The sequence below is a fragment of the Mustela nivalis genome (assembly GCF_964662115.1).
Source record: "Mustela nivalis genome assembly, chromosome: 1".
Classification (NCBI taxonomy): domain Eukaryota; kingdom Metazoa; phylum Chordata; class Mammalia; order Carnivora; family Mustelidae; genus Mustela; species Mustela nivalis.
In genome coordinates, this window is record NC_139020.1 from 59,414,192 (window position 1) to 59,431,385 (window position 17,194).

The 17,194-nt window shown below is 42.1% G+C and overlaps 1 protein-coding gene across 4 annotated transcripts in view; it reads right to left on the reverse strand.

The window, feature by feature from the left end:
- Positions 1 to 4,705: 4,705 nt before the first annotated feature.
- USF3 (upstream transcription factor family member 3) overlaps positions 4,706 to 17,194 on the reverse strand; it is a 51,918-nt gene continuing 39,429 nt past the window's right edge. For all 4 annotated transcript variants that reach the window (XM_082736828.1, XM_082736829.1, XM_082736830.1 and 1 more), the window contains one exon: positions 4,706 to 16,847. In XM_082736828.1, the coding sequence (XP_082592954.1) occupies positions 10,387 to 16,847 (6,461 nt within the window). In that variant the 3' untranslated portion in view covers positions 4,706 to 10,386. The remainder of the gene's footprint in view (positions 16,848 to 17,194) is intronic.

Sequence of the window (17,194 nt, forward strand, 5' to 3'; positions counted from 1 at the left end):
CCCTTTCTAGAAGGGAGTGGTTTCATCTCTCCAAACAGAGGCAGAGGAAGGAGGCTGTGTTGAACTGGAGAATCAGTCTTCTCCACTGGAAATAAGTGATAGTAGTGGTAAATGTTTTTAAATGTGTCCTGAAATAAGAGCAAAAATAACATGACTTGGTTTGCAACACTGATATACTAAGCAGTGTTCTTCTCCTATCCTAAGCTGTCTGTTGGGCTTGTGTGTGTGTGTGTATACACACACACATAATTTATATATAATTTATATTTAATGTGAATTTGCACATTTGCCACTCGGCAGCATTTAAAAAAATGGGATTTAACCTAATCGAATCATGGGTTCCCAGAAAACCTCCCTGAAGCGGCAAGTTCTCCACCATCACAATTTGGATTCAGCCTCTTTCCAAACCACAGATCTGAATATGATTAAGACAGTGTACAAAAACAAAACCCGACCTGCTCAGCCCAAACTTAGTTAAAGGCTGGGTTTTCATTATCTTCCCTAAAATCTGGGACTTAACTGGATCGTGGGAACACGGGTGGCACATTGATACCAGTAAGCCAACCTACCAGACTTCTCAACTTAGGTAGGCAGTAAATTAGCATTCGGGCCTTAATTTCTCACAGAAAGAAGAGGTCAAAGGGGCTGTTGACATTGACCAACACACTGTAGTCTAGTATTCCCTGCATTTCAGTGTCCTGAGTAGGGAAGATAGAAGCGAGGAAGGTCCTGGAAAATAACTGACCTCTTTACATTCAAATATTCCTTTGCAAGGACGCCTGGGTGGCTCAGTGGGTTAAGCCGCTGCCTTTGGCTCGGGTCATGATCTCAGGGTCCTGGGATCGAGTCCCGCATCGGGCTCTCTGCTCAGCAGGGAGCCTGCTTCCTCCTCTCTCTCTGCCTGCCTCTCTGCCTACTTGTGATCTCTCTCTGTCAAATAAATAAATAAAATCTTTAAAAAAAAAAAAAAACAAATATTCCTTTGCAACTGTGTGAAAACTTTTTTCAAATATCAAACCTCTTTCATCCCTCACATGAACCATGTGAGGTAGGATAGATAATGTTCTAACTAATAAACTAAGACCTCTTGCCCAAAGTCTCGCAGCCTGGTAACAGGAGCCAGATACAAAATAATGCCATTGCCTCTTTTTTGTCTAAAGAACAACAGTAAAATAGCTTTTAGATTTTACTGATTCCAGAAACTGACCAAGAGAAAACCAACATCAGTTCAGATTTCCGTAGACAGTTTTTTCTTAAATTTTTATTGAGGCACGTGTAAACTATATCACGTAATGCACGTAAACTATATTACGTAACACACGTAGGTGCACACGTGCGCATGCATATGCACTAATGTATCCAGCACCCACCCTGAGATTCAAAAGGTTTCCCACATCCTTGTGCCTGATCCAAGTCAAATCCCTGCCCCAGAGATAACCACTGTTCTGGTTTTTCTCTGTATAGACAAATGTTGCCTGTTCTTGAACTTCGTATACGTGGAATTCTGCAGTATATGCTCCTTCTCATCTGGCTCCTGTCATTCAATATGTCTGTGAGATTCATCCATGTAAAATAGAGGAGGCTGTGACATTTGTGACAACATAAATGGACGTAGAGGGCATTATGCTAAGTGGAATAGGTCAAACAGAGAAAGACAAATATATTATTTCATTCACCTGTGGAATCTAAAACAAAGCAAACAAAAGCAGAATCAGCTAACTACAGGAAACAAACAGATGGTTACAGAGAGGCGGCGGGGAGGGGGAGGGGCAAATGGCGGAAGGGGAGTGAAAGATACAGGCTTCCAGTTATGGAATGAATAAACGTGAAGACAAAAGGGAAAATACAGGGAATATAGTCAGTGGTATTGTAATAACATTGCATGGTGACAGATGGTAGCTACACTTGTAGCCAGTATAGCATAATATAAAAAGAAGTTGAATCATTATGTTGTACCCCCGAAACTAATGTAACATCATGTGTCAACCATACTCAAATAAAAAGAAATTTTTTTTAAGGAATGCAATGACTATTAGCACAGTAGTGGTGCCACTGCCTTGATTTGTGCTAAAGTCCCAACAGTTTCACACACCGTCACTTCTGCAACATCAGTGCGAATACCAAAGCAGTTATGGTATGTCACACCTTAGCACTATCATAAAAATGACTATGAGGGGTGCCTGGATGGCTCAGTCATTCAGCATCTGCTTTCAGTACAGGTCATGATCCCAGGGTCCTGGGATCGAGCCCTGAGGTGGGCTCCCTGCTCGACAGGAAGTGTGCTTCTACCTCTCTCACTCCCCCTACTTCTGTTCCCTCTCTTGCCGTCTCTCTCTCTCGTCAAATAGATGGAAACTTAAAACAAAAAAAGAAGAAAAGAAAATCTTTAAAAACAATAATAATAACATTGACCTCACAGATTCCCTAAGCTCAGAGAGCCCCAGGGTCCTGGGGCCTATGTTTTAAGAATCACTACCCCAGAAATTGTAGTGTTCTACCTTTTACATTTAGGTCTGTGACCCAACTTGAATCAATTTTTGCATATAGTGTGAAATAGAGATGTCCAGGATTTTTTCCCCCTCCATACGGATATCCAATTGCTACAGCCCTATTTACTGAAAATACCACCTTTTACTCACTGAAATCCAACTGGCACCTTTGTCATCAATCAAGTGACTATACCATGTAATCTATTTCTGAGATTTCTTTTCCTTCCCATTGGTCTACTATTTTTTCCTTGTGCCAATATCATATTGTTTTAAGTGTTGGAGCTTAGTAAGTTTATTGAGATATAATTGACCTATTACATGAGTTTCAGTTGTACAACAAACTGATTTGACATTTGTATCTTTTATTCTGCCAGCAACGTTGTATAGCTTTGGGTCAGTAACTTTATTCGTTGGGAACACACTGATCAGCAACATCAAAAAAATGTTGACTATATTGGTAAATAATGATCATCTTTGTCTTGTTCCTAACTTCGGGGGGAAGTCACTAAGTATAATATAAGCTGTAGTTCTGTGTTTGGTGTTTTGTTCGGGTTGTAGATACAATTCGTCACTTAGAATGTTCCCTTCTCTTCCTATTTTGTTTAGCGTTTTTACCATGAGTGGATGCTGAATTTTATCAACGGTTTGAGTGTACATGGTTTTTTTTTCCTCCTTTATTCTGAGACAACGAGTGCATAAATTGATTTTAAAATGTTAACCCTACGGGGCATCTGGATGGCTCAGTGGGTTAAAGCCTCTGCCTTCCCCTCAGGTCATGATCCCAGGATCCTGGGATCGAGCCCCGCATTGGCCTTTTAGCTTGGCAGGGAGACTGCTTCCTCCTCTCTCTCTGCCTGCCTTTCTGCCTACTTGTGATCTCTATCTGTCAAATAAAATAAGTAAAGTCTTTAAAAATATATAATAAATAAATAAATAAATAAATAAATAAATAAATAAATAAAATGTTAACCCTACATTCCTGAAATAAACCCTGTTAGGTCATAATTCATAATTCTTTCCTTGTACCGCTAGATGCAATTTGCTGACATCTTTTTTAGAATTTTCACATCTATGTTCATAAGAATACTGACCTATGCTTTTCTTTTATCCTAATGTTGTGACAGATTTGGTATCAAGGTTATTTACGTTAACTTCCTAAAACAAGTTTGTAAGTGATCCCTCTAACTCTATTTCATGAGTTTGGGTAGATCAGTGTTACTTCTTCCTTTAACACTTAGAAGAATTTTTCACTAAAATTACTTGAGCTTTTGAGTTATCTTTGTGGAAAGATATTTATTTATCTTTTTGGAAAGACCTTTAGGAGAACAGCTTGATTGAGATATGAGAACAAATGATCTCTAACCTCCTCATTTTACCCATTTTAATATTAGAATGTAGTTTATTCGTTCGTAAAACCAAAACTTCATGTATGAGATAAACACCTGAGTATCTACTATTCAGTTCAATGGAACATACCAGTGCTTGAAGTACCCCTCCATGATACAATCTCCCTCCCTCCTTTCGTAAGAAGCACCCATTATCCCGAACTTTGGGTTTATCATTTCCTTAATTTGTGATTTTTCTCATATCTGTAGGCATCCCTGAGCAATAAATTGTTTGATTTATAGGCATTTAATCTTATGTCACTTTATGCTGTTCCAACTCCCCTGCAACCAGTTTTTCCCTTCAAACTTCAGGCTTGTAAGCAGGCAGGTCTGCTTGTCCCTCTCCTGCTCCTTCTCCTCTCTTCCTCCTCCTGCTCCCATGAGCTCTCTCTCTAATAAATAAAATCTTCAAAAAAACATGTAACCAAGCTGATGTGGGTAGCTGTAATGAAAGACCCATTTTTTGTTCCAAAGTTCTGTGCCTCAGTTTCCTCCACTATAAATACACGAGGAGGAGCTTAGCTTCATCATCTGTCAGTACTCTTCCAGATCTGAAAGTCCCGTTTTACTTTTAACAGTAGGTACAGACGTGTATAGTTTGCCCTAACTGTATGGTGCTGGTCATAATTAATAATAATTTACAAATAAATTATTATTTGAGGTTGACTCTTTGATCAGGAATACAGTTCCCATGAGAAATGTGTCATGGTATCATTTTCAGACATTTCAGCAAAATTGGAAGATTACTTTAGTAGAAAACTTTGGTATGCAAGACAAGTCATTTTAATACCAGGTTTGACGCAGCACATGCAATGGTCAGAAAAGACAGAATTCACAATGCAAAAATGCAAAGTTTATTTTCTTAAATAAAATACTATATTCATATCTATACAAATAATTATTACAACCATTAAAATGTTACATTTACCAATAAAAATTTCAAAACTTTAAACAAGAGCATGGTTCAGAATATTCACACCCTAATACAATGCATTTGTAAAAAGATGTCAAAATAAACAGGACCTATTCTTATTTACAACTGTAGGACAATCCTGATCGTATTATACATATCTTCTCTGGATTCCATTACAAAACAAATTAGTTCCCATTAGAATTATAAACCAGGTGATTTACAGTAATAGGACACAGTACACAGCAGACATTGCTGGCATGGGAATAGATACAAATATTACACTATTGAAAAACTACAGTTAGGTTTTTTTTTTCTGGTGACTGCCCTACAGTAAGCCTCTCACCCAGTGTATCTTTAAATAATTTGTGAAGGTAATTATGTTCTCAGATTTTTCCACCTATTTTACCAAAATGTGTGTGCATGTGTGTGTGTGCATGTATGTGTGTGTGGGTGTGTGTATATGGCCTGCTGAACATGGAAGTGAATCTTTTCTTCACAGTAACACAACTGCAGCATTTTAAGCAACACTGTCTGGTCCCTTTCTTCTTGGAAGATCAACAGTTCAACTCCCTTAAAGGTTACCAATATAGTCAAGTCCAGTGGCCTCGATGACCCCACAAATGAGAATGGTTTTAAGACTTAAGGGATGGGGATAAAGAGATCCAGAGAAGTGAGGAAGAAGTGAGATGGAGGAAACTCTTAAGTTTCTGTAACAGAGTATGGTGTAGAGCTGTACACACAACTGAGCCAAAAAAAAAAAAAAAGCCCAAAAGCAAAAACCCCACAACTTATGATCATCATTTTTAAAAGTGTTAAATTACAAGATAGAGATTCTATGTCTCATGAGATCTCCGGTGACAGATGATGCAGACTATCATCCAAAATAACACCAATTTGAATATTTTATCCAATACTTTCAACCCAAGTTGGCTCGTGTTTATGAAGCATCTGAAAGCATGCCTGCACCCAAGCCATACAGTTGACAGGGTTTGTGCCGATATGGAAATAACGGTGTTGAATGACCACCACCTACAAGCTCAGACTTTAAAAAGAGTTTTGCTTCTAAATAGTGTATTTTTTACAAGATCGGCATCAAAGATGGCTCAGAGAATGATAAGGCAACAGTGAGAAACAGCTGTTCTTGTCTTCCGGGTGTTTGATTACACAGCACGTACCATTCTGGATGGTCCTTTGCTATGTAGCAGAGGAGTGGGTGAGTAGTATGTTCCAATGGCTGGTCTTTGAACCAGAGGCACAGTTTCAAGTAAAGTGCAGTACCAGGATAGAGGCATGTGGGCAGAACTAGAAGCTCCATGTCCAAGAAGGTCCTCATGCTGAACTGCCTCCCTCTAAACTCGGTGCTCCCCCACAGACTCTGGTAAAAACACTGTCTGGCTCATATAGGAAGGGTAGAATGCAGAGAGAATACGGTTAAGCCAAAAAAAAAAAGAGAGAGAGAGAGAGAGAGAGAGACCTTTTTCTGTTGGGAGCATTTAGCCCAAAATGTACTTCAAGAAGAAATGAATTTCTGGCCTTTAATTTGCATATAGGTATCATAAAATCATCACTCACAGATTAACTTCATACTAGTTTATTTGGCTATTATTATTGCCCTCTGGATGTATACAACCATAAGCAACGATCTCTGGACAAAGGGAGAATTTATACAGACAACAGTACTATGACTTCCAGATTCCTAAAGGTATCAATCCAATGCCATCTGATCTTAGTTTCAGAAAGCGCAAAGGTGGTACTTTGCGCTTTCTGAAACTCCTCCATGGGAAGAAAGGAAATTCATCAAAACAAGGAACAGAACTGTATGGTTTATTCAAAATTTTAAATTAATTCTAATTTTGTTTCAAGAAATTCTTGTTGCCTCTTGTAGAACAGGAGATACAGTGGTTCCTGAAGCCAGGAATTGGGAATCAGATATAGGAGCACAACTCATTATATCAAACAATGATCCAAGAGATGGATGGGCACAATAAACCTTTCAAGGCAGAGGAGTAATCATCCTAAGGAAATAAACAGGCTCCCTGCCATCTGTCTGACACGGAGCAGATGGAAGAAAAAAGGAGTATAGGTACCTACAGATCAGAGGAAGGGTAAAGCCAAGAAGAGGCTGGTTAGTAAGTCTTTACTTTTTCTCAAATTTTAAAAACTTTACTCCCATTAAAATGTGTTCGCACATTTTTTTTTTTTTTGGAATATAAATTTTAGCCTTTCCATGACATGGATAATGTTAGAAGGCAAGAGCAAGGCAAATAAATTTTCTTTAAAGCATTTAAATAATTTTATATTTTAAGAAGGCTGATTAGGAAAACAAACCCCAAAAAAGGCTGATTTTTAAAAATTGATCTTTATTGCAGTTCACCCTGATATGTAACTGCAAATTGCTGCAAAAGAATATTCCCTCCTCATTCTTCTCCTTCCACAGTTCTATTATGTTAAATTTTAAAAGCATGATCACTATGGAATATCACTCCTTACTTAGAAAAAAGGTACCATCCCTGGTCCCTCCAAAAGGACTTCCAATATAAACAAAAATAAACTTCCTTAAATGGTATAAAATATCCCCCAAACAACCAGTATGTACCAAAAAAAAAAAAAAAAAGACATCAAACTTGCTTTTATCCATGATTGACACATCAGAAATTTATACATGAGAAATCTGAAATTTTTCACCTCATTAGAAGTTACTATGTTAAATCTTTAGAGAAATCACTTTCTCTAATTGATTTATATGATCAACAACACTAAAAAAGAAATAATTTAATTAATGATTCTCACTTTGATTTATACGTTTGTATGTTTGTGTATTTAAGAAATCAAAAATTATGGAAATTGTTTTTACATTCTATAGACCCAGTTCTATATTAGCAAGCCAAGCCAAAAATAACGATAAATTTACTATAACCAAAATTGACTGTTTTCCTGTCACGCTTTTGCCAAAAATTATATCCAGAGACTGCTAGATATTAAATAAAGAATTTCCTCCCCAAAATCATGTAGCTCTGATTACCAAATACTTAATATACAGCTGGTAAATCTCATACACTCATGATTTTCAACCAAATAAGATTACTATGCTCTGAACACTTTCAGAATTGATATACGATGATCTCTTACATACACATCTGTAAGATAACTAGAGCTACACGGAAGCAGAAGCCAAACCATTTGCAGATGGTCACATCTTTCTTCGGACGGTCAAATAAGCTTTCCTGAAGGGCAGAGGCTGATTTGGGATCAAAGTATTATGTGCTTGGAATCAAAGCTCTGAAAAACGGAAATGCTATCTCTGAACTGGGCTGAGCGGAAAAAGAAAATCAATCCAACAGAGGGCAGCTGACAGTACCAGCCTTTCAGGCCTTTCTACTGCGAAGTTCAAATTGATCTTCTCCTTAGCCTGTTACTGTTGTTCTAATTACATCGAACAGTGCCCAGTTCTTCAGAACTCAACAGCCGCCACGCTGTGCGTGTATGCACGTGTATGTGTCTGTGAAAGGCAGAGAGAGTGACAGGGGGAGGGAGGGAGGAAGAAGAGCCCGACATAGTGAACACTACCCTTCTTGAAATTGGCAGGTTGGACCTTTCAAGTACAGAGAAAAACCCAAATGTCATAACTTAAAACTCAGTTAAGGTAATTAGTTTAAAAACAAGCCACGAATCTCACTTTTTTCCCAATGACAAGTTCTAACTACTGTGTTTATCTGCTGTCTTATTTAAGTAACTCCTATTCTTCACCATGACCATTTTGAAAGTGAAAAGTGAAAATACAGCTTTTCTTGTTTACAATTCTTTTTTTTTTTTCTTTTTTTGCCCCCAGGAGGCTGCTTCAGTGGGCAGCAGGAAGAGAGAGGAAGGTTTGGTAAATATAGTTCAAGAGGCACACATGACCCTTTTACTGAGTCTTCACTAGAGGTATTCGCCAGAGTTAACTGCTCTGACCCAGCCTGAGGAGGCATTTTTAAGGAGGAAAAAAATAAAATAAAATGCTGGTCCTTGGGTTGCCTTTATTAACAGAGCAGACGGAACCATTTAATTTAAACGTCTCTCTCCCACTCCATCCCCTATTTGGCAGAATATAACAACAACAACAACAAATAATAGGTTTGAGAATATGAGTATTTATGGTTGTTTTCATAGGCTTTAAGTTTCCTAAATTCAATATATTAGTGTGCGCGTGTGTGTGTGTGTGTGTGCGCGCACGCACATGTGTGTACAAAATTAACTTCTAAGGGGCTTTTAAAAACCCTGACATCAAGTTTTCCAATACTTCAACAAGTCTTAGGTCACAATTTCCATTTCCAGATGGCAGGACAATTTTTGAAGGATCAGCTTATACTTTAAAATCTATGTGCACACACATGCACATACATACACACACCTGGACATATACAAAGACAATTTTCTGAAGCACCATTTCACATCTGCCATCAGGAAAAATAATGAACAAATTCATCTTTTCATTATAAGTCTACTATGAAGGGTAATAATGTAACATACAATGCCATATTTTAAATATAAATATCAGTAAGTGAAAATACTGACAGAGCTTAAGACTCTGCTCAGAAATATTTAAAAAGTAAGGCTCAAATAATCGTGTAGATTCCAAACACTATTTACTGAGTAGTCCCCAATGATTAAACAAATATAAAAGAAATTACTTCAGGATCAAATGAACAGAATGAATAGAGAATACTGAAACAAAATTTAACTGCTGAAACAACAATCTTTTACTGAACACAAACAAAACTCCGCAATACAACTGCTTTTACCGTTATGACCTGATGCAAAATGCAAGCGCAAAATGGAGAATGTCTATGTACTTTGCTTTTTAGATTGCTATTTTTAAGGCTAAGTAAGGAAGACCTTTGTGTTCTAGGATCTTGGCACATTAAAAGATAAAATGGCTCTCTAATGTGAAGAAAAGACATTAAATTCAGATAACTGATGAATTGTTATAATTAAGAAGGAAGCCTCTACCTAAACCAGACCTTGGGAGTAAAGGCTGATTAAACAACTCATTTACCTGCTAACTGCTTGACTTTAACCATGGACATTCATTCCATAGTAATTCAACATCTGCCATGGGTAAGTAAACTGTTCTAGATGCGGATATCAGCCAAGCATTTGGTGATGTACCATTGCATTGCATCGAAGCGTCTGGATTTTTGGAAAGCAATTCAACTATCTCAAGTACCTATTTTACAATTGATCAACAATCAAGTTTAAAATCTGGGTTCTTTCCTACTACTCAGCACATGCCAAGAGGATCTCCTCCAACTTCCAGCTGATTAGCATTTAGGGAATAAAAGATTCCAAATCAAACTTGAAAATCTAACTCCGTTCAGAAAATTTAAAAAGCACACCGTGCAGTTAAAAATGAAAAGATAATTTGTTTTTGACAACCCATGATTCGCATCATTTCTGACGTGACTTCCCTACATTCAGAAGGTAACAGGAAATTGATCATACAAACACAGATACACACACACACACACACGATCTCCCTCTCCATGTGCATTAAGTGTGCACACGCACACAAACACATCTGTAGTCTCAGCCGATACACGTACATTTAGTCTAGCAATATTCAGACAGCTGAACTGCAGTCATGACCTAAAATATGGCTTATGTTGTGGGCAGGTCTGTTTGAGGACTGCTTGGAAGAGTCGGAGGCAGAGGAGTTCGCTATGGTTAGCAAAGGTGACATTGCCGAGCCATCCGGAAGAGCTGTAGCTATTTCTGGAAACAAAGATGTCATGTTAAAGTTGGATAAGTGAGAGTTGGTCATGTGCATTGGCGGCATATCAGGGAGCAGAGGAAAACTTGGTTGAGCAAAACCAACAGGTCTGGGAGGAGACAGAATTGATCCAAATCGGTTATTTAGGCTTCCACTGTTGACTTTCTCAGTGCTAGGATTTGAAAACATCTGATTGGAAAAATACGGGATGGAAATATCATTGGACAGTGTAGGATGAGCAGGAGAGTATGGGGGATAGAAGGAGGGTAGAGTATTCTGGGGGTCTACAGGGATGAGAGCTGGCGTTCGAGTGGCACTAGGCTGAGTTACCTGTGGAATGAAAGAAGTATTAGCATTTATTGGTGGATTCATGCCACCCTCAGGAATAAAAGGAAAACCGAAATTTTGTGATAGTGTATGCTGGTCAGGTGCCGAATTATCGTTAGGTATTTGTGGGCTATCGGGCATGAAACGAACAATACTTCCTCTCTTCTCTGTAGTGGGCTGCTGGCGTCCAAGAATCATACTGCCACTAGTAGAGAGAGGAAGATGGGGAAGACTCGGATCAAAGACATTACTGTGTCTTTGGTTTCCAGAACGATTCCTTTCAGGCTGACGGATTTTGGAACCACTGCTGTCTTGCAAGGGATGCCTTGATCGCTGGGGAACTGAAGAGTTAGTTGGACGTACAGGAGGCCCTTGCTCAGCATTTCCATGAGACACAGACAGATGGGGCAGAGCTGGCCTTGCAACCCCATGCATGTTGGTTGTGACTGGAGGGTTCATGTGGCCCTTGGTCCCATGACTGTCAGTTATCCTCATGGGATTGGACTTCTGCACAGAAACATTGGGACTTGTGTTTCGACCTTGAATATCTCCTGAAGAAGAAGAACTGGAGAAAGGAATATTCAAGGTGCTGTTCCTGGTGTTAATTGCACCTAGGGACATGTCACAGCTTTCCCTGTTCTGACTCTCACTCTCTCTTCTAATATGTACACTTTCATGAGCTGGGGGACAATTATATTCAATGGCAGAGGATGGACCACACTGTGTGTTCCTCTGATGTTCCGAGAGTGGTCTCTGCGTTCCAAGGACCTGATCACCAAGGTGAGGGGCAAGTAAGCTCTGCATGAAACTCTGGTGGCATGTGTTTTCACTGTCCCTTGGTGGGATAGCATTTCCTGCTGGGATACTCTGAACTGGTGGATAAGGTAATCTCTTTTGGCGGTCGATTGGTGGTGGACCAGGGTTTTGACTGATTCGAAAAGCCTGGGACTGCATAGTCCTCAGGGATGATACAGGGTTACCTATTTCATTATTTCTTGAGGACTGTACTTCAAAATTACTCGGGGGCTGTTGACTGGCTCCACTTGGTTTAAACGTCTGACAGTCAGAAAGGCGGATCTCCGGGGCAACAGGATGGTCCACACGACCCTGCATATTGTGAAGGGCCAAGCTCTTATTCCTGGGAACATCAAGATAGCTTCTCATTTCAAGCTGATCTGAAACTCTGGAACCCTGAATTGATATGCCCATTCTCTGCTCGGAATTAGAAGACGTCTTTCCAATGAGTGCCTCAGCAGAATAACTTGAAACCCTATTTCTCTCTGGCCTGTGTGGAGCACAGGTCATGTCTGAAGATCTCGTCACAATACTTGGCTGGGACACCATTTGCTGCTCCATGCCTCTTGATGTCAGAAGCCTCTGCATTGGGTTATGCCCGGATACGTGTTCCGAAGAAACCCCTGAACCTTGCTGCCTGCTCCCAACATCCGGCTGCTGGTGCAGAAGATCTTGACTGAGATGGTTCTGGGGATGGCTATGGTGGTTCCGGCTGGCTGAAGGGTTTTCACAACTCTTCTCTGGCTGCGAACTTCCGAAGTGCTGCTGCATCTGTTGCTGCATCTGCTGATGGTGGGGGTGTGGCTGACCGCTCTTGGGCCGGGGCTGATCAGTTCCAGGGTGCTTTGGTTGCAAGGCAAGCTGAGAGGCCTGAGTGCCCTGAACAAGATTCCGCTTTTTCTGCATCTGAACTTCCTGCTGTAGAGTCCTCTGTTGGTGGACGTTATGGGGCTGAGAGTGGACAGAGCTCTCTGCATGAGGTATGTGATGCTGCAGCTGATACAGGTGATGCCTCTCTCGCACCGCTTGCTGCTGCTGCTGCTGCTGCTGCTGCTGCTTTAAGTAGAGGTGGTTACTGTGCAGGTGGGACACCCCCTGGGCCGGAACATGCTGCTGCAGGGCCTGGAGATGTTGACTTGCCTGGGTCTGCTGCTGCTCGGCGACCGAGTTCTGAGAGCTGCACTGCACTTCCGTTTGTCTCAATGCGGGAGCCACAAAATTGTTACTAGGTGGAAACAGTCGGGTGAGGCCGTCCCCGTGTGCTGGGTTGCTGATGGGCACCACGGAGTTCGCAGAGTTGGGAGGGAGCTGACTGACCATCATCTGAGCCTGATCAGAAATGCTGTCTGGAGTTCGGCTCATCAGGGACATTGCCTCAAGCCTCAGCGGGGCTGGCTGGCAATGCTTCTGACGTTTAGCCGAAGACAATAAAAGGTCATCTTGGACAGCACGCTTAGCAGAGTCTTTGCGGCTTTCCTGGCTTGTCTTTAAGAGGGGCTCTTGGATCTGCGGATTTGGTATGGTGCCAGTTATGGTGCTGAGCTGTTCCTGGGGATATTCGGTCATCAGAGCTGGTCCAGGAGGCTGACTGGTGTAGGAGCTAGATGCCACCGTCAGAGTAACCGTTGCAGGAACAGTTGTTTGCTCTGAAGTTTGGGACAAACCAGCACAGCTGACCAGAGGATGGCTGCTGCTGCTCTGGTGGATAAGATTATTCACACTCAAACTGGTGATGCTTGGTGGCTGAGAGGTTGAAACCTGTAAAGAGGCACTGGATGTTTTCATTCCCACAGAACAACTTGGTTTCCCAAGAGGCTGATCCACTGTGGCTTCAATCGAATCCTGAGAAGTAAATTCATTTGGTGTTGCTTCTGCCTGTCCGGCACCACTCTCTTTAGATACCTGTGTTTTGAAAGGCTGGTCCCCCTCTAGAGGCGATGTTTCGGCAGGCTTCGAAGTGACGTCCCTCACGTCAGCCTGACTGCCAGCTCTTCCCTTCTCAAGGCTGTCCTGGTCAAAAATAGCTCTTGCCGCAAGAGCGACGATGTCAGTTTGCTCTACAAAGGTACAGCTGTCACACGTGTTGGTCGTTGTACTGCTGCTGACATCCTCTCTAGTCGTTTCAGGAAGCATGGACGCTACTGAGAAACTACGGCTGCTGCCAGAGCTGGTTGACATGGGAGAGTCCGCCTGTCTGCTGACCAGCAAGGAGCCACCGATGCCCTCCGGATCAGGGACGCACGAGTGAGGCGGCCCCGGGTCTCTATCGTCACTGCTCATCAGTAAGAGCTCCTGTTTGGGATGTAAATCGACACCTGCATCAACCAGTTTAGAGTTTTCTGAAGAAAAGTCAGGATGGTCCACCTGGACTGAGAGAGAGAGTTTCTGAGGGTCTTTCTCTTTCTCAAGACCACAAAGCAGTGCAGTCAAACCAGGCCCCTTTAAGAGACCCGTCGCTTGCAACGTATCAGGTGAATCTTGCTCTACCCTGCAAGGTTCCTCAGTGACCTCTACCTCGGAAACACAGTCCGTACCGGCAGTGCTGGCGGTAGATGACAGACTAGAAACCTGAGAAACCAAAACGTGGGGATCATTTGTAGATGGAATCAACACATTAGCCGAAGCGCAGGATTTGGCAGCATCCGACAACGCCAAACTAGTTGGTGGCTTATCCTGAGGGGTCTCTCGTTGCAAAATAGGGGCAGAATCTTTGGATTTTGCTGGAGTCATGACAAAATGTTCACTCGGTACAGATTCTTGGGAGGGCGAACTAGTTTCTTCTGCTGACTTAGATTTGGGTAGAGATTCAGGTATCACTGACTCGGAATTCAGAATGTCCACAGAATGTGCACCAGAAACTCTTACACTGTTTGCCTGGGACCCGGCGACAGACGGTAACCCAACAGGGAGGCTTTCCAGCAGTCCGTCATTATTACATGATGGTTCCGCTGTGGCGTCAGTGCTGGCACAGTCAAACTTGCCCGCGTCTCTGACTGGATTCAGGGGGCACGCCGACTTGTTAGCTGCTAAGTGTTTCTTGGCACCTGGCTTCTTATTCAACCTTTTCGACTTCACGTTAGGTAAACAAGCTACAGCGTTCACTGAGGGCGTAGTTACTAGACTATAAGCACTGGGTAGTGTGGCGGAATTATCAGTTGTCACAGGAGATGCTACAGTTGTTGTTAACGAAACACAGTTAACTGGGGTGGTCTGACTATTTGCAGCGGTCTGAGGATTGGCAGGCTGGCTAATAGACAACTGTACACAGCTTTGCCCAGCCATCTGCGATATGCTTTGATTGAGGCTGGCCAAAGCTCCAAATGTATTCAGGGCAACGTTGGTATTTGGATCTTCGCTGGTGGTGGGTTGGATAATTTGCATAGGGGTTTGATTTGTAGTTCCTGATGAGGACATCACAGGCTGCAAAGCAAAGAGCTGTCCATTTAAAGAAATGGTTTGAGGCTGTTGTTGGTTTGACATGGTAACAGAAAAAGTTTGTGTTGAACTAGATGTTGCTAAAGATGAAGGTCTTGGTAAAATATGGACGAGATGCTTTCCTCCAAAAGTCTGTGGGGTCGAAACATTCTGCACTGAATTATTAGACCCTATTAGAGCACTGGCTCCATTGACAGGGAGTCGAACAGAACCAGGAGGTGGAGCCGAGAGGAGCGGCAAGGGGTTCTGATTAGCTGCCTGTATGATTACTATCTGTTGACCCACGGTTTGGTTGGGAACCTCTGCTCTCATCACCGCTGGGCAAGGGGTTGTGCTGGGAGGCTGGAGAATGATAACGTTTTGATTACCTGGAGCTGTGTTAACAGCCGACCCAACAGGCTGAGCCATCTGAATAACCTGCATTGCTGAATTCAAAGGAAGGATATTTTTTGGAGGCTGAGATTTAACTTGTGGTTGGGCAATCAGCGGCTGCATAGGTAAAGATGGGCAAGAAGGCAAGGTTACAACCACTTGCTCAATTGCCTGCCCATCTGCTGGAAAGGAATTACTCAAGTTAACACCTGTAGCGACGGGTCTCCCGTGGTTGGCTGTGGTAGGGCTGGGACCAGATTCATTTACTACTGGAGTCACAGCAGAAGACGGTGTCTGGCTCAAGGGTTGAATAGTGTTTCCCGCCAGTTGCAGAGTAGTCCACGTTGTCTGTGTGTTTCCAGCGGAGGAGATTCGAGTAAGGCTATTCATGTTTTTTAAATCTGAAGCGCTAACACTTGAAGAAGGCAAAGAACAAGAAAGTGTCCAACTACTGTCCAAAGGGCTTGCAGAGAGAGTACTTACGGGAGTGGCGGTCTTCCCTCCTCCGGGGGCAGAGGGGGCCACCACCGCGGTAACAGCTGCAGAGTCTGCGCCCTTGCTAATGCTCACTGGACAGGAATCACCTGCAGACCTGGGGGGCTGGGAGCAGACTGTGGTGGTAACTGAAACGACGAAGGTGGTTTGAAAATCATTTCTGAAATCCTGTATGCTCAGGCAGGACTTGCTTCCATGGTGCACTTTCGCAGCAGTCGCCGAGGAAGTGGTAGGGATGCTTGTGGCACAAGGGACTGTTTTCCTCACTAATTTGGGGCTCTCTTGCCCATTCTTATTTTCAGGAGAATTCCGATCATTCAGACATGTGTGCAAGGGACGATGTTGGTGGGCTTCAGGCCCAATGGGAACAGCGATCAGTGAGCCACTGGTGGCACCAAGCACACTCGATTCACTTTCAGAGGTGGAAAGCTCGACAATGTTTTGAGCAGAAATGGTAGCAGGAAGACAAAGAGGAACAGGCTGGTTGGTAGCCAATGCAGAAACTGTGGTCTGATGCCATGGCTTGTTTTCAGGAGGGTAAACTCCAGAAATAGACACAGGAGTCACCAGATTGCAAGCCCTCTGTACCGGCGCCACATTGGCTGTCTGCTTTTGTAAATTATGACCAACATTAAAGGTTATCCCCTGAACAGCTGTTCCCTGGCTATTTCCACCAGGCTGACTCCCACTGGAATAAACAATGATATTTTTTTGAACCTGATCACTGGGAATAACAACAGAGACCTTTGAGTTTTTAAGATTTCCTTTCCAGTGGATTGTGGGGTCATCATATAGGCATATGTCATTTGCTTTCAGTAATTCGATATATCGGCCATTTTCTTTTTGAATTTCTTCCAGTTGTTTACGTAGCTTTTTAATTTCTTCAGCTACAATATTAAAAATAAAAATGAAACAATTACCTGTTAATGCCAGTATTTACGGTAACGTAAGAAAAAGCTGTGTGCCAACTACTCAGTTCTAATTCTAGTCTTTCTAAATAGCTTAACTGAGAAGCTTCAGTTCTCTTCTAAAGCAAATTCTTTCTCCTTTTTACAGTGGTATATCAAGCCTCCATTCTATCCTTTTTAAAAAAAATGTATCGTTGAGGGTCAACGACCCAAAGGTCCAAAATTACTCATAATGTAGAAATCTCAAAATTCCCAATTCAAAAATTCCCAACAGGGCAGCTCCAAAGGCAAAAGGAGGAAAGATATACTGTTATCATGGTAATGTG